The sequence below is a fragment of the Canis lupus genome, chromosome 7 (genome assembly GCF_048164855.1).
Source record: "Canis lupus baileyi chromosome 7, mCanLup2.hap1, whole genome shotgun sequence".
Taxonomy (NCBI): domain Eukaryota; kingdom Metazoa; phylum Chordata; class Mammalia; order Carnivora; family Canidae; genus Canis; species Canis lupus.
In genome coordinates, this window is record NC_132844.1 from 71,219,899 (window position 1) to 71,246,975 (window position 27,077).

The 27,077-nt window shown below is 54.4% G+C and overlaps 3 protein-coding genes across 8 annotated transcripts in view; 2 read left to right on the forward strand and 1 right to left on the reverse strand.

The window, feature by feature from the left end:
- C2 (complement C2) overlaps positions 1-9,478 on the reverse strand; it is a 41,515-nt gene extending 32,037 nt beyond the window's left edge. For both annotated transcript variants that reach the window (XM_072833631.1, XM_072833630.1), the window contains exons 1-2: positions 9,432-9,478; positions 4,143-4,307 (exon numbers count right to left, since the gene is read on the reverse strand). In XM_072833631.1, coding sequence (XP_072689732.1) covers positions 4,143-4,176 — 34 coding nt within the window. In that variant the 5' untranslated portion in view covers positions 4,177-4,307; positions 9,432-9,478. The remainder of the gene's footprint in view (positions 1-4,142; positions 4,308-9,431) is intronic.
- On the forward strand, positions 8,126-11,373 carry ZBTB12 (zinc finger and BTB domain containing 12). 2 transcript variants are annotated; one of them, XM_072833643.1, is made up of 2 exons: positions 8,126-8,409; positions 9,715-11,373. In XM_072833643.1, exon 2 carries the CDS (start codon positions 9,735-9,737, stop codon positions 11,112-11,114), a length of 1,380 nt encoding a protein of 459 aa, XP_072689744.1. In that variant the 5' UTR covers positions 8,126-8,409; positions 9,715-9,734; the 3' UTR covers positions 11,115-11,373. The 2 variants fall into 2 exon arrangements, with proteins under 2 accessions (XP_072689744.1, XP_072689743.1); XM_072833642.1 differs by lacking the exon at positions 8,126-8,409 and adding an exon at positions 9,051-9,189.
- A 1,928-nt stretch (positions 11,374-13,301) lies between these two features.
- EHMT2 (euchromatic histone lysine methyltransferase 2) lies at positions 13,302-26,705 on the forward strand. 4 transcript variants are annotated; one of them, XM_072833624.1, is made up of 28 exons: positions 13,303-13,389; positions 14,036-14,102; positions 14,198-14,416; positions 14,516-14,766; positions 15,672-15,756; positions 15,854-15,894; positions 16,015-16,170; positions 18,212-18,349; positions 18,480-18,594; positions 18,753-18,854; positions 19,085-19,233; positions 19,331-19,474; positions 19,554-19,789; positions 19,868-20,050; positions 20,148-20,230; positions 20,608-20,714; positions 20,816-20,938; positions 21,026-21,127; positions 21,972-22,076; positions 22,180-22,334; positions 22,423-22,590; positions 22,962-23,106; positions 23,430-23,507; positions 23,804-23,919; positions 24,027-24,113; positions 25,500-25,578; positions 25,720-25,895; positions 26,185-26,705. In XM_072833624.1, exons 1-28 carry the CDS (start codon positions 13,348-13,350, stop codon positions 26,363-26,365), a joined length of 3,633 nt encoding a protein of 1,210 aa, XP_072689725.1. In that variant the 5' UTR covers positions 13,303-13,347; the 3' UTR covers positions 26,366-26,705. The 4 variants fall into 4 exon arrangements, with proteins under 4 accessions (XP_072689726.1, XP_072689725.1, XP_072689724.1 ...); XM_072833625.1 differs by lacking the exon at positions 18,753-18,854 and having other exon boundaries at positions 13,302-13,389; XM_072833622.1 differs by lacking the exon at positions 13,303-13,389 and having other exon boundaries at positions 13,806-14,102.
- Positions 26,706-27,077: the final 372 nt, after the last annotated feature.

Consider the following 27,077-nt stretch of genomic DNA (forward strand, 5'->3'; position numbering starts at 1 on the left):
ATGGAGAAAATATTTGTAAATTGCCTATCTTATAAGGATCTAGTATCCAAAATATATAAATAACTCTTACAATTCAACAACAAAGAGGCAAACAACTCAATTTAAAAATGGTCAAAGGAGGGATCCCTGGGTAGCTCGGCAGTTTAGCACCTGCCTTTGGCCCAGGGCGTGATCCTGAAGTCCCAGAATCAAATCTCACATGGGGCTCCCTGCATGGAGCCTGCTTCTCCCTCTGCCTGTGTCTCTGCCCCCCCCTCTGAATGTGTATGTCTCTCATGAATAAATAAATAAAATCTTTTTAAAAAATGGTCAAAGGACTTGAATTGATAGTTCTCAGAGAAGGTATACAAGTGGCACCGATAACCACATGAAAAGATACTCAACATCATTAGTCATTAGGGAAATGCAAATAAAAACCACAATGAGGTACCACTTCATACCCACAAGGATGGCTTAAAATGCATATATATAGAAAATAAGTGAGACCTAGGATGTGGAGAAATGTGCTGGTAGGAATATAAAATGGCTCAGCAGCCGTGGAAAACTGTTTGGTGGTTCCTCAAAAGTTACATATAGAACTACCATATTACCCAGAATTCAACTCCTAGGTAAATACCCCCCAAAAAACTAAAAACAGGTTCTCAACAAAGACAAGTGCATAGCAGCACTATTCGCAATCGTCAGAAGGTGGAAAGGGCCCTAACGTCCATCAACAAGAGGAATGAAAAAAACAGTTGTGGTATATCCATACACCTGAATATCAGTTGCCCGTAAAAAGGAACAGACTACTGATACACGCTATGGCATGGATGAACCTCAAAGGCATTACGGCACATGAATGCAGCCAGACACAGGGCCATATAGTGTGTGATACCTTTTATACAAAACATCCAGGACAGGTCATTCCAGAGAAACAGAACACCTACTGGTGGCTGCTGAGAGCCAGAGGGAGGAGGGAAGCAACAATTTAACAGGGCTCCTTCTGGGGTGATGAAAATGTTTTGGAACGAGACAGAAGTAGACAGAGGTGGTGGCTGCACAATATTGTGAACGTACTAAATGCTGCTGAATTGTTCACTTCAAAATGGTTCATTTTATGTTGTCAATTTCACCTCAATAATAAAAAGGGTGAGACGCCTGGGTGGCTCAGTGGTTGAGCACCTGCCTTCGACTCAGGTCGTGATCCCAGGATCCCGGGATCGAGTCCCACATCAGGCTCCCTGCATGGAGCCTGCTTCTCCCTCTGCCTGTGTCTCTGCCTCTCTCTGTCTCTCGTGAATAAATAAAATATTTAAAAATAATAATGATAAAAAGGGTAAAATACTCAATCAGCTGACACTCAGCTTTGTTGAAAGGACAGAGAAAGTAGCTGATGTGCAGAAGGATGTCACTACATCACTCACATTCTCAGAACCAACAGATTTTGGAACTGCTCCTGGGGTACCCTGGTGTTTTGATGCTTCTACATCCCCCTGGAGCTTGGTTTCTGTGGCAAGGGCAGGTTGGGCAAGAGGATGAGGACACATGTTTCTCCTTCATGGGGGTCTCCCCAGGCCCACCAGTGCCTTTATGCCTTTTGGGAGAGTCAGATCTGAAAAGCGTTCCCTTACGTCTCTCTGGTCCATCTACTCCTTGGACAGTCCTCTCACACTACAGGGACACACATCCCTAATTTGAAGCCTGCTGCCCTAGAGAAGCTTACATGTCACACTCAGAGAGGAGTAAAAGCTCACATCAGCGCCGTAGTAATAACCACCAGTTTAAACAACGCAGAAGTGGGGCACCTGGGTGGCTCACCTCTTGATTTTGGCTCAAGTCATGACCTCAGGATTGTGAAATGGAGCCCTGAGTCAGGCTCTGTGCTTAGCACAGGGAGTCTGCTGGGGATTCTCTCTCTCCCTCTCCCTCTGCCCCTCCTGCTTGCTCACTCTCTCTCTCTCTCTCTCAAATAAATAAATAAATCTCTAAACAATGCAAATGTCCATCAACAGGACAAAGGATTAATTAATTGTGGTGTAAGCATGCAATAGAAAGAAAGTGAATAAATTACAACTACACAACTCAACAAAATCAGAATGAGTTAAAAAACCAGCTCCAGAAAAATGCATAATGTATATTCCATCTATGTGATGGTTAAACACACAAAGCTAAACAGCATGCTATTTAGGGATACCTACAATATGCACAGATAATGAAGTTATGAAGACAAGAAAAGTACATATCATTAAGAAATTCAGGGGCAGCCCGGCCAGAGTGGCTCAGTGGTTTAGCGCCACCTTCAGCCCAGGGTGTGGTCCTAAAGACCTGGGATCGAGTCCCACGTCAGGCTCCCTGCATGGAGCCTGCTTCTCCCTCTGCCCATGTCTCTGACTCTCTGTGTATGTGTCTCTCATGAATAAATAAAATAAAATCTTAAAAAAAAAAAAAAGAATGGGAATGTAGGGAAGCCTGGGTGGCTCAGCAGTTGAGTATCTGCCTTTGGCTCAGGGCGTGACCCGGGGATCTGGGATCGAGTCCCACATCAGACTCCTCGCTGGGATCCTGCTTCTCCCCCTCTGCCTATATTTCTGCCTCTCTCTGTGTGTCTCTCATGAATAAATAAATAAATCTTAAAAAAAAAAAAAAAAAGAATGGGAATGTAGGGAACAGCTGGGTGGCTCAGTGGTTGAGAATTTGCCTTTAGCTCAGGTCATGATCCCGGAGTCCCGGGATTGAGTCCTACATTGGGCTCCCTACATGGAGCCTGCTTCTCCCTCTGCCTATATTTCTGCCTCTCTCTGTGTGTCTCTCACAAATAAATAAATAAAATCTTAAAAAAAAAAAAAGAAGAAGAATGGGATGTAGGAAGAAGGATGGGGCAGCCCGGGTGGCCCAGCGGTTTAGCGCCGCCTTCAGCCCAGGGCATGATCCTGGGTACCCGGGGTCAAGTCCCACGTCGGGCTCCCTGCATGAAGCCTGCTTCTCCCTCTGCCTGTGTCTCTGCCTCTCTCTCTCTCTCTCTGTGTGTGTCTCTCGTGAATAAATAAATAAAATTTAAAAAAAAAAAAGGAAGAAGGATGGACTTTCAACAAGTTCTGAAATTAAGGAAAGAGAGATAAGGATGAGTAAAGAAAGGGAAATTTGGGGTGTGAAGGAAGGCTCTCTGGGCTGCTGAGAGCAGGCGATCAGAAGAAGGGTAGGGGTACTCAAGAGAGGGGGCGGGTGTGCAGCACAGCGTGGTGGGCCGAGGGGCTCTCCTTGGTGTACAGAGAACCCAGGTAAAGGATGCTGCTAGGTCAGAGCAGCTGAGAGTGGTACCCAGGTGGACAGGGAGAGAGGGGAAGACAGGATGCCTGGAGGTCTCCCTGGGACCTGGGGCAGGGATGCTTGCTGCCTCCCAGGAGAGAGAGATCTGAGGGTCACTGAGGGAATGGGGCTCTGGCATTTCAAATTTCAGAAAGGACACAGTTCCAGATGCTGTCAATCAGCAGGGGGTGATCTCAGGAAAGAAGTGGATGAAATGAAGTCAAACTAAAAGTTTTGAATGTCAAGAAGCTTTGAAGAAACCATTAATATTGGTTGCTGGAGGGAAGGGGAACTGGGTGGGGGTTGGCAGGAGAACTTTCAGTGTGTACCCTTTTACATTTTTCTAATTTTGTGGGTTTGGAGGTTTGGATTTTGATTTTGTTTAGTTGGTTGGTTGTTTGGCACGGCAGTAGGGGGGGTTGCTTTGGTTACTTTTGGCTTTTTGGTTTTGTTTTTGGGGTGAGGAAAAATAGGCTATTTATTGGTGTCACATCACCCAGGAGAATGAAGAGCTAATGCTCACAGTCCTAAACTCCCCATTGGCTTGCAAGCAGGGGTTTTTACAGGGTGAAAATCTAGGGGCGTCTGGGTGGCTCAGTTGGTTAAGCATCTGCCTTTGGCTTGGGTCATGATCCCAGGGTCCTGGGATCAAGCCTGAGTTGGGCTCCCTGCTCAGGGGGGAGCCTGCTTCTCCCTCTCCCTTTGCCCCTCCCACCCCAGTTAGTGCTCTCTCTATTAAAAATCTTAAAATCTTAAAAAAATAAGTAAACAAAAATAAAAATAAAATAAAGGGTGAAAATTCAGGATTAGGGTCTCAGGCTCTTGGATCATGCTGATTGATTAGGGATTGGACCTACTGTAATACTTCCTTTCTTGATCCTCTTCTCTCATTTGGCATCTCCTGGTATGGTTTTGGTGTGATTGTAGAGAGGTGGTCGTCTGCTGCAGGGGCCTGGCTGTTCCTCTTTAGGAGCCGGGAACTGCAAAACATTCTCAGCAGATTGTGTTTCAGGATGTCATCTCTAAAAGGCAGACATTTTACATCTTGTGACTATTACTAAGCTGCAAACTATTATTATTATTTTCTTGCAAAAATGGCACATTATGTTTGTCATCTCAAGCAGAATAGCATCCCACAGACTTTTCATGAGGCAACATGTTATTTCCTGAGACAATTTTACAGGTTTCTTTAACAGTAACTAAGGGCTACAAGACTGGCCAGAGGCAGCTGTGGGCTCTGCAGGAGTTTGCATACCAGGTTTCAGCTCCCCTCCCCCCACTTGTTTCTAGTTACTCCTGAGTCTTGAGGGATGACCACTGCTCTAGCTACTTCTGGCTGAAGAGGGGCGAAGATCAGGATTAGAGGAATGCAACTGGTTTGCTCCTAACTGTGAATCCTCTGGCACCTGGCCTAACTTCAAAGCTTTGGAGAACCATCAAGTTAGTTCCTGCTTTTGCTGCCTTCAAGCAGCATCTCATGCCACAGGTGTGAGTATGTACATCATATAAAGAGCAGATAGATCTCCCACTTGGGTTAATGCCCAGAGTACTGATCAAATTCCTTGAGGAATCCAAGAAAACAGACCAGAAAACCAATCCCATTCTGTTCACAGGACTTTGGCAGAAATTTGTTGCAGCCAAGTGTCTTGAACCTGTCTAGGTGGGTTTCTACCTCAGCTGAATAATTAATGTAAATGCAGCAGGAAGAGTTAATTACCTTCCATATCCCTCCCTGTTCCGGCAAAATACAATCTAAGGCCATTCTATCATCCAGGCCAAAGAGTCTAATGCTTTTTGTTGAGCTGCTATTGCTTGAGCAATTTCATTGGCCAGAATTCCCAAGGTGATAGAAATATTTTTGATCACTTGTTTATGAGTCCTCATCCCCCACCAGGGTAAAAATGTTCTCCCAAATAAATATCAAATGCATTCTTTTGATAAGCAAGCAAGTAATTCCCACCTGGTATTGATTCCCTTTCTGATTGATAAAATACACTTTTTGAATCCTGAACCATGCAAGTGACTCTAAGAAAACATAAAATAAAGGCAGCCCTGATGGCTCGGTGGTTTAGCATCGCCTTCAATCCAGGGTGCGATCCCGGAGACCCGGAATCGAGTCCCGTATCGGGCTCCCTGCATGCAGCCTGCTTCTCCCTCTGCCTGTGTCTCTGCCTCTCCCCCTCTCTCTGTATCTCTATGAATAAATAAATAAAATCTTAAAAAAGAAAACATAAAATAAACTGGACATTTTTTTTTAATTAGGGGTGTGGATGAGGTCCATTTGCATGGACACTGGCAGGCCTGGAAGTTGGTTGCTCAGGCAACAAGGAGAGGTAGGGAGCAGCAGAGCAGGACTCAGGGTTCCTACAGTGAGGGCAGTGCTGAAAGGAAGAGATGTTGGAGGTTTTGTTGTAATACACGAAAAGTTTTATCAGCCTGTGGATTTAAGTCCAATATTTCCTTTTTTAAAAATATTTTGATTGATTGATTGATTCATTCATTCATGAGAGACAGAGAGAGAGAGAGGCAGAGACACAGGCAGAGGGAGAAGCAGGCTCTATGCAGGGAGCCCCATGTGGAACTTGATCCCAGGACCCCAGGATCACTCCCAAAGCCGAAGGCAAATGCCCAACCGTTGAGGCTGAGCCACCCAGGCGTCCCTAAGTCCAATATTTCCTATTGGTACCTCAAGGAATATAATTATTCTGGCCTAGGCTGAGCATATGGCAAAAGTACACCCACTGCCAAAACTACCTTGAAGGTCTCAGGGAAATGTGTAACCATTTCTGTCTAGGATTATCTAGACCACTGTTAGCATTCACCAGGAACCAGGAGTGATACTCTAAGCCATGAGCTAGCTTAGTCCTTGACCACTTCTCCCAGACATAGACACAAAAATGCACACATCTCTTTTCAGATTGGGCTTTTAAAGACTCACAGCACTGAAAGAGACTTCATAGGACAATCCCTCCTTTTCTTGAAGAGAATACTGAAACCTCGGGGATGTTGACAGCCTCCAACCTAAACTAGAGCCTAGACCTTTTGTCTCCTCTTGTTCCTTGCTCCATAGTCAGATTTTATTTCTCAAGCCCACTAAGAATCCTGAATCCACTGTCCTTCACACTATGCCAGGGAGTTTGGTACCACTAGCCAAGGACAGGAGGTTTCCTCATCTCACATTGGCAGAAGTCTGGGGCCAAGGGACAAGGATCAAGATACCCCTGCATGGGCTATGTGGGAAAATAGCCCTAAACACCTCCTCACCAGGCTGTACAGGAGAAGATAGCCTGGTGCACTATGGCTTATTTCCACATGAAACTGTAGCTGGACGGGCCTGGCACTTGAAGGATTCATCAGTTCTCAACTCTACTTGCCACCAAGAACCACCTGTCTTAAGTTTCAAGCTGAGATTAGGCCCCCTGTCCCATTCACACTCTCCCAGAAAGGAGAAGTAGCAAGGTGACAGGATACATAACTTTACAGACTTCAGTTCTTACTTTGACAGCTTTTGTATCTCTGATTTCACTGGAGTGAACTACTCTTTTGAAAGGTTTGGCAATGAGGGAAAGAAGAAATGAGACAGGGAAACAGAATTTCAGTTAAATTTCTTTTGAAGATTTTGTAATCTGCCTCCCAATTAAAGGAAGAGAGCTATCCCTGTTCTAGCACCTCCTGTATGCCTTAAACTTCACATTAGCCCTGTGAAAAACCAGGGTCTCCAATTCAAAATAAAGATGCTATGATTCAGAGAATTAAGGAATTTCCCTCTTTTCAAAAGTAATGGAATATGGGGGTGCCTGGGTGGCTCGGTCAGTTAAGCATCCGACTCTGGATTTCAGCTCAGGTCATGATCTCGGGGTCCTGAGATGGAGCCCCTGAGATCAAGCCCTGGGTGGGTTTTCATGCTCAGCAGGGAGTCCACTTGAGATTCTTTCTCTTCTCTCTCTGCCCTTCCCCCCTCTAAAATATATAAATCTTTTATATAAAATATAAATCTTTTTTTTAAGATTTTATTTTATTTATTCATGAGAGACAGAGACAGAGAGAAAGCGAGAGAGAGAGAGAGAGAGAGAGAGAGAGAGAGGCAGAGATACAGGCAGAGGGAGAAGCAGGCCCCATGCAGGGAGCCTGACGTGGGACTCGATCCGCGGTCTCCAGGATCACGCCCTGGGCTGAAGGCGGCGCTAGACCGCTGAGCCACCCAGGGATCCCAATAAATCTTTTTTTTAAAATGTATAGAATATGGCTTTGACCCAGGTGTGTCTGACACAAAGGCCAAAGTTCTTTCTCAGATTTATATGGCCTGACTACAAAGGAGATTGCTATAAAGAGGCAAGAGAACTGGGTGGAAGCATAAAAAGCAGAGTAAAGGCAAAAGGCAAGGAGTCAAGCACCACCTAAACACTGCCCCGGCTTTCCACCAAAGGTCATTCCTTTGAGTTCAGGAATTCAGTTTCAGCCAGGAACAAACTTTTTCTGGGTGGATGCTGGCTGCACTGAAAGGGAATGACTTCAGCAGTAAATCATTTATTGCATGCCTTTTATTTGCAAAATACAACCCATGACATAATTCCCTCAATCAAGAAGTTTACAATCTAGGGGGAACCAAATATTGAACCCATTATATAACAAGCAGTTTCCTCAAAACCCATGTGTAAGAAAAATGAGCTGGTCTCCTGGGGTATATAACCAACCAATCCAATCAAAGGGAAGCAGGGGCTTTTTCACCTGGATTTGGATGGATTGGAAGTGAGTGTACTAGGATGGGGGGGAGGGCAATCTTCAGGAGGAAGCTGTGGAGACTGCAGGTTACTTTGGGAGTGACAGAAAGGGACGTTTTGTTTAGGGCGGTGCAGCTCTGACCTTGCCAGGCCCATGGAGGAGCAGGAATGGGAGGAACAGCTGCAGTCAGGAAGATTAAAGACGGTAAAATCGTCCTGATATAAATAATCGCATAATCAGAAGAATTAATACCAGGGCTAATTGTACAGTAGGGAGGAAATGGGCAAGGTTATCGACGGTGCGTACAACTGGAGGACGTCTGATTTGGCAAGAAGTGGGATCAATCCTGAGAATGGAGGGGAAGGTCGGAGAGGGGTGATGTTACACAACTTTGAGAAAGAGGTAAGTGGAAGGCACCGTAGTGTTTCTGCAGCAAGTTAAAACTTCTTTTAGGCCAGGAAGGCTGGGCGGTCACTAGCTTCCTAGGAGTTGAAAAAGTCTTCAAGTGTGGCTGGAAGGGCTGTGAGCGTCCTCCGCCGAGGATGCGCCCGTGGCCAGCAGCGGCCACCGCGGGGCGGCCTGGGTCCCCGGGAGGGGCGGCGCAGCCTCTCCCGCCGGCCCGGCGGGCCCAGGGCACCCGCGGCGCGGGCAGGTGGCGGCAGGGGAGCGCGGGCGGGGGCGCGCGCCGCGGGCCGCCGGGAACGGGGGGCGGGCCGAGCCAGCGGGCTCCGCGCGGCACTTGGCACGCACGCGCAGATGGGCCGCGAGGCCCGGAGGCACAGAGGAGGGGGAGCGGGAAAGGGGGTGTGGAACGTATTTCCGCTCTGGCGGACAAATAATATCGGCCAAAGGGGAGGCCAGGCCGTCCGGCCCTTTAACCGTGGGGGGGGGCCGGGGAAGAAAGGGGGGTCGGGAAGGGGGGAATCCTGCTCCTTTAATTCCCTCCCCTCTTCCTCCTCCCCGAGTTCTCGCCGACGCCGAGGCGCGCGGGGCCTGGAACACACCGCGCGAGCCGCCCCCGCCCCTCCCTCCCTGCGCCCACGCGGAGTTGGCCCCGCGCGCGCGCCTCGTGCACCCCCGCGCCTGCGCGCTGCCCGGGCCCTGCCCGTGTTCGGGGGCGCCGCCAACCCCGGGGGGGGTGGGGGAGATAGGGGGGGAAAACAGCGCGCGGAACCGGGCCAGGTGAGAGGCGCGTGCACTCAGGGTCGTGGGCTGGGGGGGGCGTGCCACGGAGCTCTGAACGTGGGGGGGGGCGTGCACGGAGCGTGCAGGCGGCTGGGGGAGGACGTGAAAGGCGCGTGCAAACGTGCAAAGGGGGGGCGGAGGAATGAAGCAGCGGGGAAAGGGGGCGGGGTGAGAAGAGGCTGCACCCGGGCCACCCCGGAGCCCCCGAGCCCCAGGCCTCTGCCCCCGGTTTCTCCTACCTTCCCCGAGGGTGCGCGGGCTAGCCCGGTCCGGGCGGGCGGGCCGGGGGGGGGGGGGGGGGGGGCGGTGTGGACGCCGCTGCCCCGCCCCCGGGAACCACGCCTCCGTCCTCGTCCTCGGAGGCCCGAGCGCTTCCCCAGGGACTGGGGAAACTGAGGAAGAGGCCTGAAGACTGGGAGATCTGAAGCTGGGAGGCTGGGCAAGAATGGGGGCGAGGGGCCCGGAGCCCTGGCCTAGGAGAGCCAGAGACCTTTGTCTCTGACCGGTTTCCTTCCCAACCAGGGTTGCCCACCCCTGCCACAATGGCCTCTGGGGTGGAAGTCCTGCGCTTCCAGCTGCCCGGCCACGAGGCCGCTACCCTGCGGAACATGAACCAGCTCCGCGCAGAGGAGCGGTTTTGCGACGTGACCATTGTGGCCGACAGCCTCAAGTTCCGTGGCCACAAGGTCATCCTGGCCGCGTGTTCGCCTTTCCTGAGGGACCAGTTCCTGCTGAACCCCAGTTCCGAGCTGCAGGTCTCACTGATGCACAGTGCGCGCATCGTGGCGGACCTGCTCCTCTCCTGCTACACCGGTGCGCTGGAATTCGCTGTCAGGGACATCGTCAACTACCTGACGGCTGCCTCCTACCTGCAGATGGAGCACGTGGTGGAGAAATGCAGGAACGCCCTCAGCCAGTTCATTGAGCCCAAAATAGGCCTCAAAGAGGACGGGATCAGTGATGCCAGCCTTGTGAGCAGCGTCAGTGCCACCAAATCCCTCCTCCCTCCTGCCAGGACCCCAAAGCCAGCCCCCAAGCCTCCACCCCCACCCCCTCTGCCCCCTCCACTCCTGAGGCCTGTGAAACTGGAGTTCCCTCTGGATGAGGACCTGGAGCTGAAGGCCGAGGAAGAAGATGAGGATGAGGACGAGGACGTGTCTGACATCTGCATCGTCAAGGTGGAGTCGGCCCTGGAGGTGGCCCACCGGCTCAAACCTCCTGGAGGTCTGGGGGGAGGCCTGAGCATCGGAGGCTCCGTGGGCGGCCACCTGGGAGAGCTGACCCAGAGCAGCGTGCCCCCCAGCACTGTGGCCCCACAGCAGGGTGTAGTGAAAGCCTGCTACAGCCTCTCAGAGGACGCAGAGGGGGAGGGTTTGCTGTTGATCCCTGGAGGCCGGGCCAGCGTGGGAGCCACCTCAGGCCTGGTGGAGGCAGCAGCGGTGGCCATGGCTGCCCGGGGGGCGGGGGGCAGCCTGGGGGCAGGGGGCAGCCGGGGACCCCTGCCTGGGGGCTTTTCCAGTGGAAACCCCCTAAAAAACATAAAGTGCACCAAGTGCCCGGAAGTATTCCAGGGTGTGGAAAAGCTGGTCTTCCACATGCGGGCGCAGCACTTCATCTTCATGTGCCCGCGCTGCGGCAAGCAGTTCAACCACAGCAGCAACCTCAACCGCCACATGAACGTGCACCGCGGCGTCAAGTCGCACTCGTGTGGCATCTGCGGCAAGTGCTTCACGCAGAAGTCCACACTGCACGACCACCTCAACCTGCACTCCGGAGCCAGGCCCTACCGCTGCTCCTACTGCGACGTGCGCTTCGCTCACAAGCCTGCCATTAGGCGGCACCTCAAGGAGCAGCATGGCAAGACCACAGCGGAGAACGTGCTGGAGGCCAGCGTGGCGGAGATCAATGTCCTCATCCGCTAGAGCTAGCAGAGCAGGCTCCAAGGCCCAGCGGCGTGGGGTGGGGGGGTCCCTGGGCTGAGTGTGAAGGGAGCTCCCTGGCCCAGGAGAATAGAATAGGGGATGGGAGGGTTGGGAACAGGCAGGTACGCTGGGGAACCCTAGCAGACATATCCTGAGAGAGGGGCCGAAGATTCCTTGGACAGAAGACCCTGCCTTTTCAGAAAAAAAAAAAAAAAAAACGAATGAGAGAGGGTTCTTTGAGAAGGCCAAGGCAATATGGGCTCCCAGAGAAAAATTTTCTTCTCTTAGAGGTGCATGGATATGTGGAGGGAGGGAAAGGGTCTTATAGAATGAGAAGGGGGGAAAAAAGAGGAAGATGATTTATTCCTGGTTAAAGCTGCCCAGGGAGAGGGTCTGATATTTCTTGAGATGGGGGGTGGGGGTGGGAATTGGGAGGGAATTTGGCAGGAGGCAGCTTACTTGCTCCTGCATAGAATAGATCCTTGGGAGAGGGAGTGGTAGGGGGAAAGGATTATTGAATCCCAGAAAAGAAGTGGGAGACAGTTCTTGCATGCTGGGGGAATGGGACTGTGGGTAAAGGCTCACCAAAGCAATAGGAAGGACCATGTCAGGTGCCAGGTAAGAGAACTTGGGGGTGAGCATCCTGGGTAGATATGGAAGAGTGGGGACAATAATGAGAAGGATGAATAGTGGCAGGGTGGGGGGTAGGGCACTTAGATGAAAGGATACAAGGAGGGCTGTTGGGGGGAGGGAGAGGAGTAGAGACTTATACAGTATTTTTTAAGAAAACAAAACGTATTTTTTAGGATTTTTTCTGGAGTTTGGGGTTTTAGTTTTTCTGCTTTTGTTTTCCACAAAATAAATTTAAAAAAAAAATCAAACTTTTTTTTTCTTTATACTCTGTTTGGCAACTGCGTGTGTATGACCGTCCCACCCTGGACAGCCTCTCCCTTTTATGCTGTTTGCTCACTACTCAGCGCAGCTCATGCAGAGGTCCTATGCCTGGAGGAGACTTGACAAGACCAAGGGACTGTGACAAGTGTGCTTCTCTGGCTGGGGACCCTCCCAGTTCTGCAACCTCAGCACCTGGCAGATATCTCACACTTCTGTTCCACGATTGGTAGTGGTGATAACTCACGACTTCCCCATCTATCACGAGAGTTTGGTATCAGTGCTAGGGATGAACTATAAAGGTGATCATTATACCCACCAAAATTTTAAGCAGGAGCCTATGTTTGGGCATTTATGTTCTGAGAAAAGGGTTCATGTCCTGGGAAAGCCAGAAAAAAAAAAAAAAAAAAAAAGTTTGGATTAGGGCATGGGGAAGACTACAAGTCCCACAAAGCTCTGAATAGTTCTTAACCAAAGAGAACTACAGTTCCCAGAAGGCCTTGAATTGGCCTCAGGTGCCCTGGAGCCAAACCACGGACCTCTACCAAATACTGCGCGTGAGATCTTACAGGGTTTTTTCCAAACTTTGACCAGAATATAATACCCAAAGGGATGGTACCCTAAATAATGCTATCAAGGTTTTTATCTCGGTGTAATATCATTCATACTTCCTCTGTCAACTGGGCTTATGACCCACGGAATGCCTAGGCTTGCGACCAAAAAAAAGGCTCCTTAGTATAGTGTACTCAGCAGGCGGTGATGACTGTGGAGCCTCTGGGGGTTACTCAGGTCCCCGGTGCACTTGGTGCCTTAGCATACCCGGCTCAAACAGAAGGGACCCTGAGCCCCGGGTTCAGGAGAGGACGCTGCTCCTGCCGGTACGAAGCAGTCGAGAGCACCGGTGTCCTCCATGCGTTCCCGCTGCCCCCTTCCTGCTCGGGGGAGAAGCGAGGCCGACACTTGCTACCCGGAGACCCAGAAACTAGAGCGCACCGAGGCGGGAGAAGCAGACGCGGGCCTCCTCGGGAAGATAGCCGCCGCGAGCCGGGACGCTCAGACGCCGCTCTCGTTACCTACGGACAGGCGGGGCACGGAGGGGCCACCCCCGGCCAGGCGTGCCTCGCCTTCGGCTCCCCGCGCAGCCGACGCCCGCAGCGGCGGGAACGCGCCCCCGAAGCCCCCAGCTTAGGGCAGCCGCTGCCACCGCCGAGGCCGCTCCCGGCGTGGGGGGAGATGGCCAGAAAGCGCGCCGTGGCTCCTTTAAGGCCCCTCCTCGCCCCCCCTCCCCGCCCACGTGACCCGGGGCGGCCGCGCGCCGGCTCGGCCCCCCGCGCAAGCGGCGATGGCGGCGGCGGCGGGAGCTGCAGCGGCGGCGGCCGCCGAGGTGCGGAAGGGGAGGGGGAGAGGCGGGTGCATGCCCGCGCGCGCGCCCGGGGGAAGCGCGCGCCCGTGCAATGCTCCGGGGGTGCAACGGGGCCGGGGGGCCCGGACGAGACCTACAGCAATCCGGAGGGCCAGCACCGGGGGCGGATGAGGGGACCAGGGGGTGGGAGGTGGGGGGAGTGGGCACGGAGGCGCGCGTGCAGCCGCCGGCTGCCCCCGAGTGGGCAGCGGGAGCCGGGGCCCCAGGAGCGCGCGCGAGGGGCACGAGGGGCCGTCCGCCGGGCTGGGGAGCGGCGGGCGCTGGAGGGGTTGGTGCCCGGGGTCCCCGCGGCCTGGGGGACAAAGGGGGAGCGGCGCGTGCAGCCGGGAGGAGGGGGCGGGGCCGGGGCGCAGAGGCCCCGCCCCCTCCCCCTCCTCTTTTCCAGGCCCCAGAGATGCGGGGTCTGCCGAGAGGGAGGGGGCTGATGCGGGCCCGGGGGAGGGGTCGTGCGGCCCCCCAGGGCAGCCGAGGCCGCGGACGGGGGGGCCCCCATCGAGGAAGAGGTAGGCCCCGGAGCCTACTCTCTCTTCCCAGAGCCCAGGCGTCCTGGGCTCCCCAACTTCCTAGCGGGCTGACCAGCCCTCCTATACCTTGTGTCCCCTGCCAGGGGGAGGCCCCTGCTGAGATGGGGGCGCTGGTGCTGGAGAAGGAGCCCAGAGGAGCCTCTGAGAGAGGTGAGTGCGGCTGAACAGGCCCAGCTGGACCTTCACCTCCCCCAACACAGGATTCCCCGAGACCTTAGCCCTGAACTTTTTCTTTCCCCTTACAGTTCACGGCTCTTTGGGGGACACCCCTCGTGGTGAGGAGACCCTGCCCAAGTCCAGCCCTGACTCCCTGGAGCCTGCTGGCCCCTCATCCCCAGCCTCTGTCACAGTCACCGTGGGTGATGAGGGGGCTGACACCCCCCTAGGAGCCACACCGCTCATTGGGGATGAACCTGAGAATCTGGAGGGAGATGGGGACCTCCACGGGAGCCGAATCCTGCTGGGTGAGAGGCTGGGGAGTCAGGGGCCTGGGGGGCAGAGGGGGGGTATCCTCTGATTACCTCTCGTCTTACCTTGTTTCTGTCTGCCTATTTGTCTTCCAGGCCATGCCACAAAGTCATTCCCCTCTTCCCCCAGCAAGGGGGGTGCCTGTCCCAGCCGCGCCAAGATGTCAATGACAGGCGCAGCAAAATCACCCCCCTCAGTCCAGAGTTTGGCTATGCGGCTGCTGAGTATGCCGGGAGCCCAGGGGGCAGCAGCGGGGCCTGAACCCCCTGCAGCCACACCCAGCCCAGAGGGGCAGCCCAAGGTCCACCGAGCCAGAAAAACCATGTCCAAACCAGGAAATGGGCAGGTGAGAATGAGGGGGAGGGGTGGAGGTGGGGAGACCCAGGTAACCCACTGTGTACCCCTTGTGGACTTTTTTTTTTTTTTTTTTTACAGTTTAGCTTCAGACTTTTTCTCATCCCTTCAGGGCTCGCCATACTTACCTAGGGGCTACTGTGTGTCAGATTCTGGGCTGGGCTTGATCTGAACAGACAGACAAGTTTATATTCTTGGGGAGAGGGGAGTTGTAAAAAAGGTTAGAGGGGCACTTGGGTGGTTCAGTGGTTTAAGCATCTGGCTCGGGTCATGATCCTGGATCTAGTCCCACATCAGGGAGCCTGCTTCTCTGCCTCTGTTGCTGCCTCTTTTTGTCTCTCAGGAATAAATAAGTAAAATCTTTAAAAATAAAAAAAGGTTAGAGGATTACTGTTGTAGTTAATTGTCCCAATTATTCTTATGATAATGACTAAGGAACTTCTAACTTGCTTTCTACCTCAAAGCAAGCCCCAAGGGAGCTTTTTCCCTCCCTTTGAAACTCCCCCTGCTTCCTTTTTCAAAGGGCTTCTAAGGATTTTACTGTGACTCCCTACAGGGAAGGAGGGTGAGGGAAAGGACAAAAAGCCCCAGAATTTCAGAAGCTTTGTGACAGTGTTTTTGGGGGTTTGGGTATGGTTTAGGTAGCTTTGGGCAAGGCACAAACCTATTTTCTCATCTGTAAAATGGGTAAAGAGGGCCCGCTCCTTCGGGTGAGTGAAAAGGTGAGTGTTAGGTGTGGAATGTGCCTCAAACCCTTCTTCTCGAGAGACAGCAGTTCTTGTGATTGCCACATTCTGGCTTACTGGAGCTTCAGGTGACATTTTTGAGGGTGTGGCTCACCCTTGACTGAATGCAAATGCTCCCTGACCCTAAAGTGTGCTCCCTCTCTGCCACTAGCCTCCTGTCCCAGAGAAGCGGCCCCCTGAAGTGCAGCATTTCCGCATGAGTGATGACTTGCACTCGCTGGGGAAGATGACCTCAGGTCAGCGCCACCCCCACACCCCACCCACCTGCCACCTGATAAATCTTGTCCGGAGGGTCGAAGAACCAGCCTTATTCCTTTCTCTCTCTCCTTCCAGATGTGGCCAAAAGGAGGAAGCTGAACTCTGGAGGTGGCCTGGTGAGCCTAGAGAGGCTGAAGACAAGGCCTCTCCACCTGGGGGGGGCTGCATCCTGCCCTCAAGGGAAATGGTTGGGAAGGGAAGTACCAGCAGCTTCCATTTTTCTGATCTTTTCCTAGTCGGAGGAGTTGGGTTCTGCACGGGGTTCAGGAGAAGTGACCATGGAGAAAGGGGACCCAGGGTCCCTGGAGGAGTGGGAGACAGTGGTGGGGGATGACTTCAGCCTCTACTACGACTCCTACTCTGTGGATGAGCGTGTGGACTCTGACAGCAAGGTGAGAAGGAGCCAGCCTACCTCTCTGCCAAGGCTCACTCTCCAGTCTTTCCCACCCACCCACCCCCTTTGTCTCTCTTTCCTTTTTACCTTGTGACACCCCCTAATTCACCTTCCCATCCTCTCTGTAACTTCCTCCCTTTGTGTGTTCCACCCCAGCCCGGCCCCTCGCCCCTCTCCATTGTGGTAACCACCATCCTGGACTTTGGGTTTAGCATCCCATTTTGGTTTTGGGTTTTTTTTTTGTTTTTAAGATTTAATTTATTTATTCGTGAGAGAGACACACAGAGAGGCAGAGACACAGGTAGAGGGAGAAGCAGGCTCCACGCAGGAGCCCAATGTGGACTCGATCCCAGATCTCCAGGATCATGCCCTGGGCCAAAGGCGGCGCTAAATCGCTGAGCTACCCCGGCTGCCCCCATTTTGTTGTTTATCTGTGGTTTGTCTGTTTATTCTTTTGTCCTTAGTTTGATTTTATCTCATATGTTTGTATTTACCTATGTGACATAATGCGGTCTTCCTGACGTGCACTTTGTTTAACGTGTCAGGGAAAATTTCAGATATGCACAAAAGAGTAAATGGTGAGCCCTCATGGAGCCTCACCCTGCTCCCACAATTTTCAGGACACAGTGGCTCTTGATTCAGCTCTTCCTCCACCAACCGGCCCACCTCCCTGACTGTTTTAAAGTAGCCATCACATCATTTTATCTGGAGATGTTTCCATTTGTATCTTTAAATGTGAGACCTCTTCCTATGCTTTGATATCACTGCTTCACTGTTCGCAATCTGAAAAATGTGACTCCCGGTGACTACCAGTGACTCCCTAACACCATCACCTTGCTACTAGGGTTCATAATATGCCTTGGTGGTTTCGTAAACAGGTTTTTGTTTGTCAGATTTTCTTTTCTAAGATTTTATTTATATATTCATGAGAGACACAGAGAGAGAGGCAGAGACACAGGCGGAGGGAGAAGCAGGCTCCATGCAGGGAGCCCCATGCGGGACTCCATCCCCAGATCCAGGATCATGCCCTGAGCCGAAGGCAGCCGCTCAACCGCTAAACCACCCAGGTGCCACTGTTTGTCAGATGGGCTCCATATATTCGTTTGATTGACATTTGCCTTAGGTCTCTCTGGATATGGATGCCCTTGGTTTTGAAAAAGTTTTTTTTGCCATTTATCTGTTGAAGAAACCAGGTCACTTGTGATACAGAATTCCTCATGTTTAGGAATTCACTGATTGGGTGAGGACTAAATGTCCTCTCTGCCCGATATTTCATGTAAACTAGATCTAGAAGCATGATCGGCTTCGGGTGATTTGGGGTTTTTATTTTTTTTAATGGTGAGAGGATTTGATAGCTGGTGTGCATACTTCCTGTTGTGTCATATCGGGAGGCACAGGACATCTTGTCTTTTTATTAGTCATGTTTGAGATTGGTCAGTGAATTTATGGGATGTCGGGACGCCTGGGTGGCTCAGCGGTTGAGCGTCTGCCTTTGGCTCAGGGTGTGATCCTGGAGTCCCGGGATCGAGTCCCACATCGGGCTCCCTGCATGGAGCCTGCTTCTCTTTCTGCCTATGTCTCTGCCTCTCTCTCTGTGTCTCTCATGAATAAATAAATAAAATATTAAAAAAGAATTTATGGGATGTCAACCTCATCCTTGTTATAAAGTTTATCATTAGGTTTCCATCTAGTGTTTGGAGTGGCCATGGGTAGTTTTGCTTACATGTGAACTTCAAGACTTAAACTATGTGCTTGTTTTCTGAACTTTTTTTTTTTTTTGCTTAATATGTTCCCAAGATTCACACACATTGTTGTGAGTTCTTCACAGCTGTCTAACATTCAGCTCACTTCCTTTTCCCATCCATGCTCACCTCCAGGGAGCCATCCTGGGACAGTAGTAGTAGCTCTTTCTCCAGCTTCACTGCCTTAGTCTTTGGGGTTGGATAAGTCCCTCCCTGTCTCTTTCTCAAGTTACCTGCAAGAGAGGGCTATGGGCTGGAGGTTGCTGTCTCCCCAGCCCTGCCTTGCCTCTCTCCCAGTCTGAGGTTGAAGCTTTGGCTGAACAACTGAGTGAGGAAGAAGAGGAAGAGGAGGAGGAGGAAGAAGAAGAGGAGGAGGAAGAGGAAGAGGAAGAAGAAGAAGAAGAAGACGAGGAATCAGGCAATCAGTCTGACCGGGTAAGGGCTCGCAGCGGGCATCCTGTGGAGCAGGGGGGACGCTGGGATTGGGGCCAGAGGTCTGAGTCCTCAGAGGGGAGGAGAGGTCGTGGGCTGGGGCCCAGGCTCTCTAACTCTTCCTCCATCCCAGAGTGGCTCCAGTGGCCGGCGCAAAGCCAAGAAGAAGTGGCGGAAGGACAGCCCATGGGTAAAGCCGTCTAGGAAACGGCGGAAGCGCGAGCCTCCCCGGGCCAAGGAGCCACGAGGTGAGGAGGCTCCTCAGCTTCTGGGTCTGCTCCTCCAGCCCCTCTCCCAGCCCCCAGAGAGCGTGCACAAACACACGCTCACGCATGTACTCACGCATGTACCCACGTGTCCAGGCACCTATGAGCTCGTGCTCTCACTCTCTCTGTCTCTATGTCAGGAGTGAATGGTGTGGGCTCCTCAGGCCCTAGTGAGTACATGGAGGTCCCTCTGGGGTCCCTGGAGCTGCCCAGCGAGGGGACCCTCTCCCCCAACCACGCTGGTAATTGCCAATTGCTGGGATGGCGAGCCACTAGGGGGCAGCCTCTGGGCTGGGGGGTACCGGGAGGAGGAGGAGGATCCCACTGGAGCCCAGGTGTCTGTCCTTCCATGGCCAGGCTTTAGGGGTTCTAGAGCATGAGGGAAAAGCAGGGCGGGGGTGAGAGGCCCCACCAGGGGTCCCCATGGGTGATGGGGATGGCCTCGCTCAGCGCCCTTTTCCCTCCGTCCAAGGGATATCCAATGACACGTCTTCACTAGAGACGGAACGGGGGTTTGAGGAGTTGCCCCTCTGCAGCTGCCGCATGGAGGCTCCCAAGATTGACCGCATCAGCGAGAGAGCTGGGCACAAGTGCATGGCCACAGAGAGTGTGGATGGAGAGGTGGGCCTGTGAGCTGATAGGAGAGGTGCCGGCAGTGGGGGGGACCCAGCCCCAGGCCCCAGCCTCACCCTCTTCCTGCCCGTTCACACTGCCACAGCTGTCAGGCTGCAATGCTGCCATCCTCAAACGGGAGACGATGAGGCCATCAAGCCGCGTGGCACTGATGGTGCTCTGTGAGACCCACCGTGCCCGCATGGTCAAACACCACTGCTGCCCCGGCTGTGGCTACTTCTGTACAGCGGTGAGTAACCAGTGGGGCGGACAGGCTGCGTGCCCCATGGGGGAGGGGTCTCCCGGAGCCTGAATGCCTTGTCTTCCAGGGCACGTTCCTGGAGTGCCACCCTGACTTCCGTGTGGCCCACCGCTTCCACAAGGCCTGTGTGTCCCAGCTGAATGGCATGGTCTTCTGTCCCCACTGTGGGGAGGATGCATCTGAGGCCCAGGAGGTGACCATCCCCCGGGGGGATGGGGTGACCCCACCAGCTGGCACTGCAGCCCCTGCCCCCCCACCCCTGGCTCAGGATGCCCCTGGGAGAGCAGACACTTCCCAGCCCAGGTACTGGCCTTCCCATTCCCAACTATCTGTTCCCTGCCCAACACCACTGCTGGTACACATCAGCACCTTCTCCCACAGTGCCCGGATGCGAGGGCATGGGGAGCCCCGGCGCCCACCCTGCGACCCTCTGGCCGACACCATCGACAGCTCAGGGCCCTCCCTGACCCTTCCCAATGGGGGCTGCCTCTCAGCCGTGGGGCTGCCACCGGGTCCAGGCCGCGAGGCCCTGGAGAAGGCCCTGGTCATCCAGGAGTCAGAGAGGTGAATGAGGGGTGGCTCTCAGGCATGGCGATGAGGGCTGGGGCTGAAAGGTGGGTTCCCTTTCTGAGACACCTACCCCTCTCCCTCACCATGGCAGGCGGAAGAAACTCCGTTTCCACCCCCGACAGCTGTACCTGTCAGTGAAACAGGGGGAGCTACAGAAGGTGATCCTGATGCTGTGTGAGTATTCCACTCATTCATTCATTCATTCTGCAGACCTTGATGGAACACCAGACCATACATGCCAGACCCCGGGCCCAGGGCTGGGGGTACAACAGTGAAGGTCATCATCCTTGCCCCGAAACACGGAGCGTGGAGGGGGAGACATACTCACAGATAACCCAGGATGATGGGGACAGTGGTGACGACAAACACGTAGGTGCTGTGTTTATACACATCCACTCACACCAGCCCTGCCAGTGGAAGCCCAGAGAGGTTAACTGCGTTGCCCAGAGGGCCCCCCACCCCACATAGCCTTCCTAGAGGAGGTCCTACCTGCCCCTTAGTCACTTACCACTTGTCCCTCCTTCTTCCGGTATGGCGGGCTCTCCCCACAGTGGACAACCTGGACCCCAACTTCCAGAGCGATCAGCAGAGCAAGCGCACGCCCCTGCACGCGGCCGCCCAGAAGGGCTCTGTTGAGATCTGTCACGTGCTACTGCAGGTCAGCTCGGACCAGGCCCTCTGTCTCGTGGACCAGGCCCTTGCGCCCCCTCTCTTGCCCAGCCCTTCTGTGATGCCAGCCCACATGCCCCCTCCTTACAGGCTGGAGCCAACATCAATGCAGTAGACAAGCAGCAGCGGACCCCGCTAATGGAGGCTGTAGTGAACAACCACTTGGAGGTAGCTCGCTACATGGTGCAGCGTGGCGGCTGTGTCTACAGCAAGGTGTGGTGACCGGGCCAGCTGGGACCTCGGGTCAGAAACAGGGTTTGAGGTGCCAGCAAGGGACTCATCTGCCCACATCTCCCTCAGGAGGAAGATGGCTCCACCTGCCTCCACCATGCAGCCAAAATCGGGAACTTGGAGATGGTCAGCCTGCTGCTCAGCACAGGACAGGTGGACGTCAACGCCCAGGTGAGTGGCCTGGCTGGCTGCCCAGCCAATTTCCTCCGGGCCCCTGGCTCAGCCCTGGCCTTTGTGCCTCCTGTCAGCCCCCGCTGATCTCCAACACTTCCATCACTCTGTTCCAGTCTGTCCCTATTTCTTGCCTTTTCTTCATTTGTATTTTTTTTTCCACTTTTTTCTTGTTTGCTTCTTTCTATGTTTTTGGAATGATCAGTTGCTGCCTTAATCTCTAGGAATGTGTGGCGATGCTTCTTATTACCTCTTAGTGTGTCATATGTTGGGTCTGTTTTAGCCCATTACTGTCATTTTTCAGTCTTTGAACTGTCCTGTGGTTTGTCCAGGAGGAACCCCATGAGCCTGGCTCCTGTGGCTTTTGGTCCCACCCAGCAACTTCTAAGAGCATCCTTACCTCTTAGTACATTTCCTGCCCCAGACTTGATCTACCATTTCTCTAAGGGACTCTGGTTCCTTTAAACAGGAAATGTTTTTTAGAGATGTGGTCTGTGTCCTCAGCAGTGGTTATTGCTATTGGGTTACCATATCCTAGGACTTTCGAGTGGAAAGACCTAAAAAATATGTGCTTTTTGGAAAGAGAAAAATTACTCCACAACTTTGAGCAGTAGACGCTATTAGTCACATGGGGTAGATCAAGAAGCTGAGACCTAGAGACGTTCAGAGACTTAGCCAGGGTCCTGTAACACATGAGGGGTGGAGCAGAGACCCCTGTTCCGAGTCCAGCTCTAGGGCCTGTGCTCTAGACCACGCACTGCTTGGGTAAGCTAGGCCAGCTGCTGGGTGGCCCCGGGCAGGGGACGGCAGCCCCTCACCCTCCTCCCTCTCTCCCGACCCACAGGACAGTGGGGGCTGGACGCCCATTATCTGGGCCGCAGAGCACAAGCACATCGAAGTGATCCGCATGCTGCTGACACGGGGTGCTGACGTCACGCTCACGGACAATGTGAGAGTCTGGTGGGGGTAGGGGAGATGGGGTCTGAGCAGAGAGGAGACTGGGTTCAGGCGCCCACGGCTTAGACCCACCCTCACCCCTCCCACCCACACAGGAGGAAAACATCTGCCTGCACTGGGCTTCCTTCACTGGGAGCGCGGCCATCGCTGAGGTCCTCCTCAACGCCCGCTGCGACCTCCACGCCGTCAACTACCATGGGGACACGCCCCTGCACATCGCAGCACGGGAGAGCTACCACGACTGTGTGCTGTGAGCCCCTGCCTGCCCCGCACCCTGACACCCTGCCGCCGGCTCGGCTCGTGGCCCCAGGCCCCACGGGCTTCCCGTCCCCTCCCAGGTTGTTCCTGTCACGTGGGGCGAACCCGGAGCTGCGGAACAAGGAGGGGGACACAGCGTGGGACCTGACCCCCGAGCGCTCCGATGTGTGGTTTGCGCTGCAGCTCAATCGCAAGCTTCGGCTTGGAGTGGGGAACCGGGCCATCCGCACTGAGAAGATTATCTGTCGGTGAGCCCTCTGCCCCCTCCCCAGGCTCCCCTGAATCCCCAGAGCCAACCCCTAACTAGGATGTCAGATACAGTAAATTAAAAGAGCGTTAAAGGAGGATTTCAGATGACCAGTGCATGTTTTTTTAGTGTTAAGAGCATCCCACATGGCACTGGGGACTTATCTATGGTAAAAAAAAAAAAAAAAAACAAACTATTTATCTGAAATCCAGTTTTTGTGGGCTGTCCTCTAGTTTATTTGACCACCTTACTCCCCCCACCCCGGTGAGCCCCCAGAACCACCCCCTTCCTCCCACGGCCCCAGGGACCTCTCAGGCCTCTCCTTGCACCTTGTGGACCCCCTCACCCCAGCCCCCATTCCCCTTGTGTCAGGGATGTGGCTCGGGGCTATGAGAACGTGCCCATCCCCTGTGTCAACGGTGTGGACGGGGAACCCTGCCCTGAGGACTACAAGTACATCTCAGAGAACTGCGAGACATCCACCATGAACATCGACCGTAACATCACCCACTTGCAAGTGAGCTGCCAAGCACAGCTGGGCAAGTTGTGGGCCAACGAGCCACCTGGCCAGGGGAGTGGGGCTGGAAGGGACCTTGGGGGTGGGCCTGCATCCACTTGGGAGAGGGGTCCTTTCTTTAGGACACATGAAGGTCTACGGGCTCATGTTGGCCCTGGGTACCCCTGTAATTAGCATTTTGAATCCCCCTCATCCTGGGACCATCAGCCCCCACTGTTCTAAAGCAGTGATCTTAGAGAAAGGACAGTGGTTAGGGGTCAGGGAGCACTGTGGGGATAGGGCTGCTTCTGAGGATCGGGCTAACCCCCTGCCTCCTGCGCCAGCACTGCACCTGTGTGGACGACTGCTCCAGCTCCAACTGCCTCTGTGGCCAGCTGAGCATCCGCTGCTGGTATGACAAGGTGCGTGTGCTTGCCCCATCCAAGCCGCCTGTCCCTCTCTTCCTCCCTCATGAAAAGAGGGCAGGGCAAAGCAGGGGTTGGGGGGAGGGTGCTAGGGGGAGATGGGCCTGTGCCAGCTGCATGCAAATTAAGGGCTTGATGGGGTTCCTGTTGTCTGAGCTCCACATGTGTGGCCTCCCCAGCCTGTCCTCCCTCTCTGGTGGGTTGGGATCCGTGGTGGATTTTTCTGGGGGTTCCTTGGCAGTCGAGGTGGGCACCAGATAGAAACCACTTACTCTCCCCACCCTCAACCCCAGGACGGGCGGCTGCTCCAGGAATTTAACAAGATTGAGCCCCCACTGATTTTCGAGTGTAATCAGGCTTGCTCCTGCTGGAGAAACTGCAAGAACCGGGTGGTGCAGAGCGGCATCAAGTGAGGACCCCTCCTGCAGCCTGCCCTCACCCCCCCACCCCTGTGCCCCTCAAATGGGGGCTTTCCAGGTCCCTCCACCTAACACCACCCTCCCTCCCCACCCCCAGAGTGCGACTGCAGCTCTACCGAACAGCCAAGATGGGCTGGGGGGTCCGCGCCCTGCAGACCATCCCCCAGGGGACCTTCATCTGCGAGTGAGTAGGGGTCAGGGGGTCGGTGCCTAGCCACAGCTGACTCCCAGGTCTCCCTTGGCTCTCCTCCCTGGTGGGCCTGCCCCTTCACTGCACCTGCCCCCAGCCCACACAGACCGCAGAGCCTGATAGCCTCCTGCCACCACTGCAACATCTCCCCTCCCCTGCCCTGCCTTTCCAAGCCTGGAGACCTACAGACCCAGGTTTGAGCTGTGCTCTGCCACTGGGAATCCTTGGCCAAGTTCTTAGCCTGCTTGAGCTTCATTTTTTTTTTTTTTTTTTTTTTTTTTTTTTTGTCTCCAAAATGGAGGTAATGATGCGGCCTTTCTGTCCACCTCTGTACGGGCCTTGCTTCTGTCCAGCAATTCTTTCTTTTCCCAGCATCTGTCACCCCGTCCGTCACCTGGCTCCTCCTCCACGGCTCAGTCTTCATCTAGGCCCCCCTTCAGCCCCATTTGCCTATTTAAGGGGCCTCCATCTCTTTATTGGACCATCTCTCAACTTTGTTCAAATGGCCCCTTCCTCCTGGGCCTCAGGCTCCCCACCACCCACTCACTGCTCATCCTTGCCAGAATCTGCCTCTGCCCTCACCCTCCTGCCAGTGCTGCCTCCCAACTACCCGTGCCTTGCCCTGCATCTTGGTCCTCGCTTTGGCTCCCACGACGCTGTCCTCACGTCAGTCCCATGCATCCCTCTTCTTCACCGGCTTCTTTTCCTCTGCTTTCTAAGTGTGGGTGTCCCTGTCCCCAGCTCCTTCCTGGCATTCCTCATGGCCCCCATGGCTCCATCCCTTCCCGCAGCCCTGACACCTCTCCTGTCCTGTCGCCTGGCATCGCTACCACCTGCTGGGTGGTTCCTAGTCCACAGACCTGCCAGGGATTAAACTCACATGGATTTCCCCACCCACACCACATGCCCACAGATACTGAGCCACAGGGGCTCACTGATCTTCCTCTGGCGCAGCTCTGGCCCTTCCCTTTACCTTTCCCTGGCTGCTTCTCCAGCTCATCCCTGGCCTACTGGCCCCCAGCTTCCCCCACATTCGCTGGTCCTGCCTGTTGGTGCAGCTGTCCGTGGAGACCATAGCTGACAGGAGTACACTCTGCGTTGTCCCCTCCCGTGCTGTGTCCCTGTTCCTCCTGCTTCTCACTCTCGGGGCGGGGGGGGGGGGGGGGCGTCCTCCTCCCCCATCCCATGACATCTGGAGTCGGCTGTCCTCCATGCCCACCAACACCCGCCCATACAGATCTGTGGGGTTCATGGGCACAGACCAGGGCAGCTGACATGTGGTGGAAGAGGGTCCCATGGGGTCATGAGGAGAGACAGGGCCTGGAGCCAGCTCTGGATAATCCCTGCTCACCTTCGGAACCGCCACTTCCTGCCCAATAGGTATGTCGGGGAGCTAATCTCTGATGCTGAGGCTGATGTGAGAGAGGATGATTCTTACCTCTTCGACTTAGACAACAAGGTGGGCAAGAAATTCCTCTGTCCTTCACACCCAGTGGGCAGACAGAAGCCTGGGGAGGAGGGCCTGGGTGGTCCGTGGGTGGGGCAGCTGGCCAGGCAGGCAGGGCAGTGGCGAGTATGAAGAGTGCCGCCCTCCCCTCAGGATGGAGAGGTGTACTGCATCGATGCCCGTTACTATGGCAACATCAGCCGCTTCATCAACCACCTGTGTGACCCCAACATCATCCCCGTCCGGGTCTTCATGCTTCACCAAGACTTGCGCTTTCCACGCATTGCCTTCTTCAGCTCCCGAGACATCCGGACTGGGGAGGAGCTGGGGTGAGGTGTCCATGCTGTGTGTGGGGGTGTGGTGAGAGAGGCAGGCCACTTGGGGCCCGAAGCCCAAGGCTAGAGAGGGTCTGGCTTCTAGGCGTGGATAAGGGCAGAGCCTCCCAGACAGTGCAAACGGAATCCTGAGCCAGAGCTAAGCTCCTGCACGTGTAACAAGGCCACCGGCAGGGCCAGTACTGCAGGTCCTAGAGCCTGTCGGGAGGAGATGGGGTGGGTGCTCTGGACGGGCCTGTGCTGCCGGCCCTGCACCCCACAGCGTCCCATGCCCCTCCAACAGCTTCGACTACGGTGACCGCTTCTGGGACATCAAGAGCAAGTATTTCACATGTCAGTGCGGCTCAGAGAAGTGCAAGCACTCGGCCGAGGCCATCGCCCTGGAACAGAGCCGCCTGGCCCGCCTGGATCCCCACCCCGACCTGCTGCCAGAGCTCAGTGCGCTGCCCCCCGTCAACCCCTGACAATGGACCACACACACACACGCACACACACACACACGCCCCAGCCCTAGACGACCACCTGCACAGCAGCTCTCCTGCCACATGCTGCTCCAGAGCCCACATTGCAGGGTGCTGCCATCAGCTCACCCCTCCCCCTTCACACATTCCTCTGCCAAGACCCAGCCAGGCCCTGGAGGTCTGACAGCCCCTCTCTCCCAGAGCTGGCTCCTCCCTGGTAGGGTGACTTCAGGGCTGGCCACTCCCTGTTCCCCCTCCTCAGCTGACGTTTGATGAATTGAAATTGGGCCTCTATGCCAGCTGGTTTCCTTTATTCTCAATAAATACTGGGTTTGGTAATAAACTGTCTTGATGATTGTTGGGAGGGCAATAGGGGCTGGGCAGAAAGGAGGCCCACAGCTAGAGGGAATGTGGGTCCACAGCAGCAAACAGGACAGGAAGCATGCTGGGCAGGTGTGGCTGGTGTGGACAGCCACCTGAGGGAGAAGGTGGGGAGACCAGGGTGGTCAGGGTCCAGTTGATGGCTAAAAGGCCAACCTCAATCAACACTGGATCTTTGGGAGGAGAGCATAGGTGTGAGTGTACCACAGCTAGAGTAATTTGCAAAAACCTGAAGGATTTCCTTAGAGTGTGTTGTGGCCCATGGAACCCCGCTGCAAGCAGCCCTGAGCCGGTCACGGGCTTGGCCTTCCAGTCCTCTCCAGGGCACTGCCCA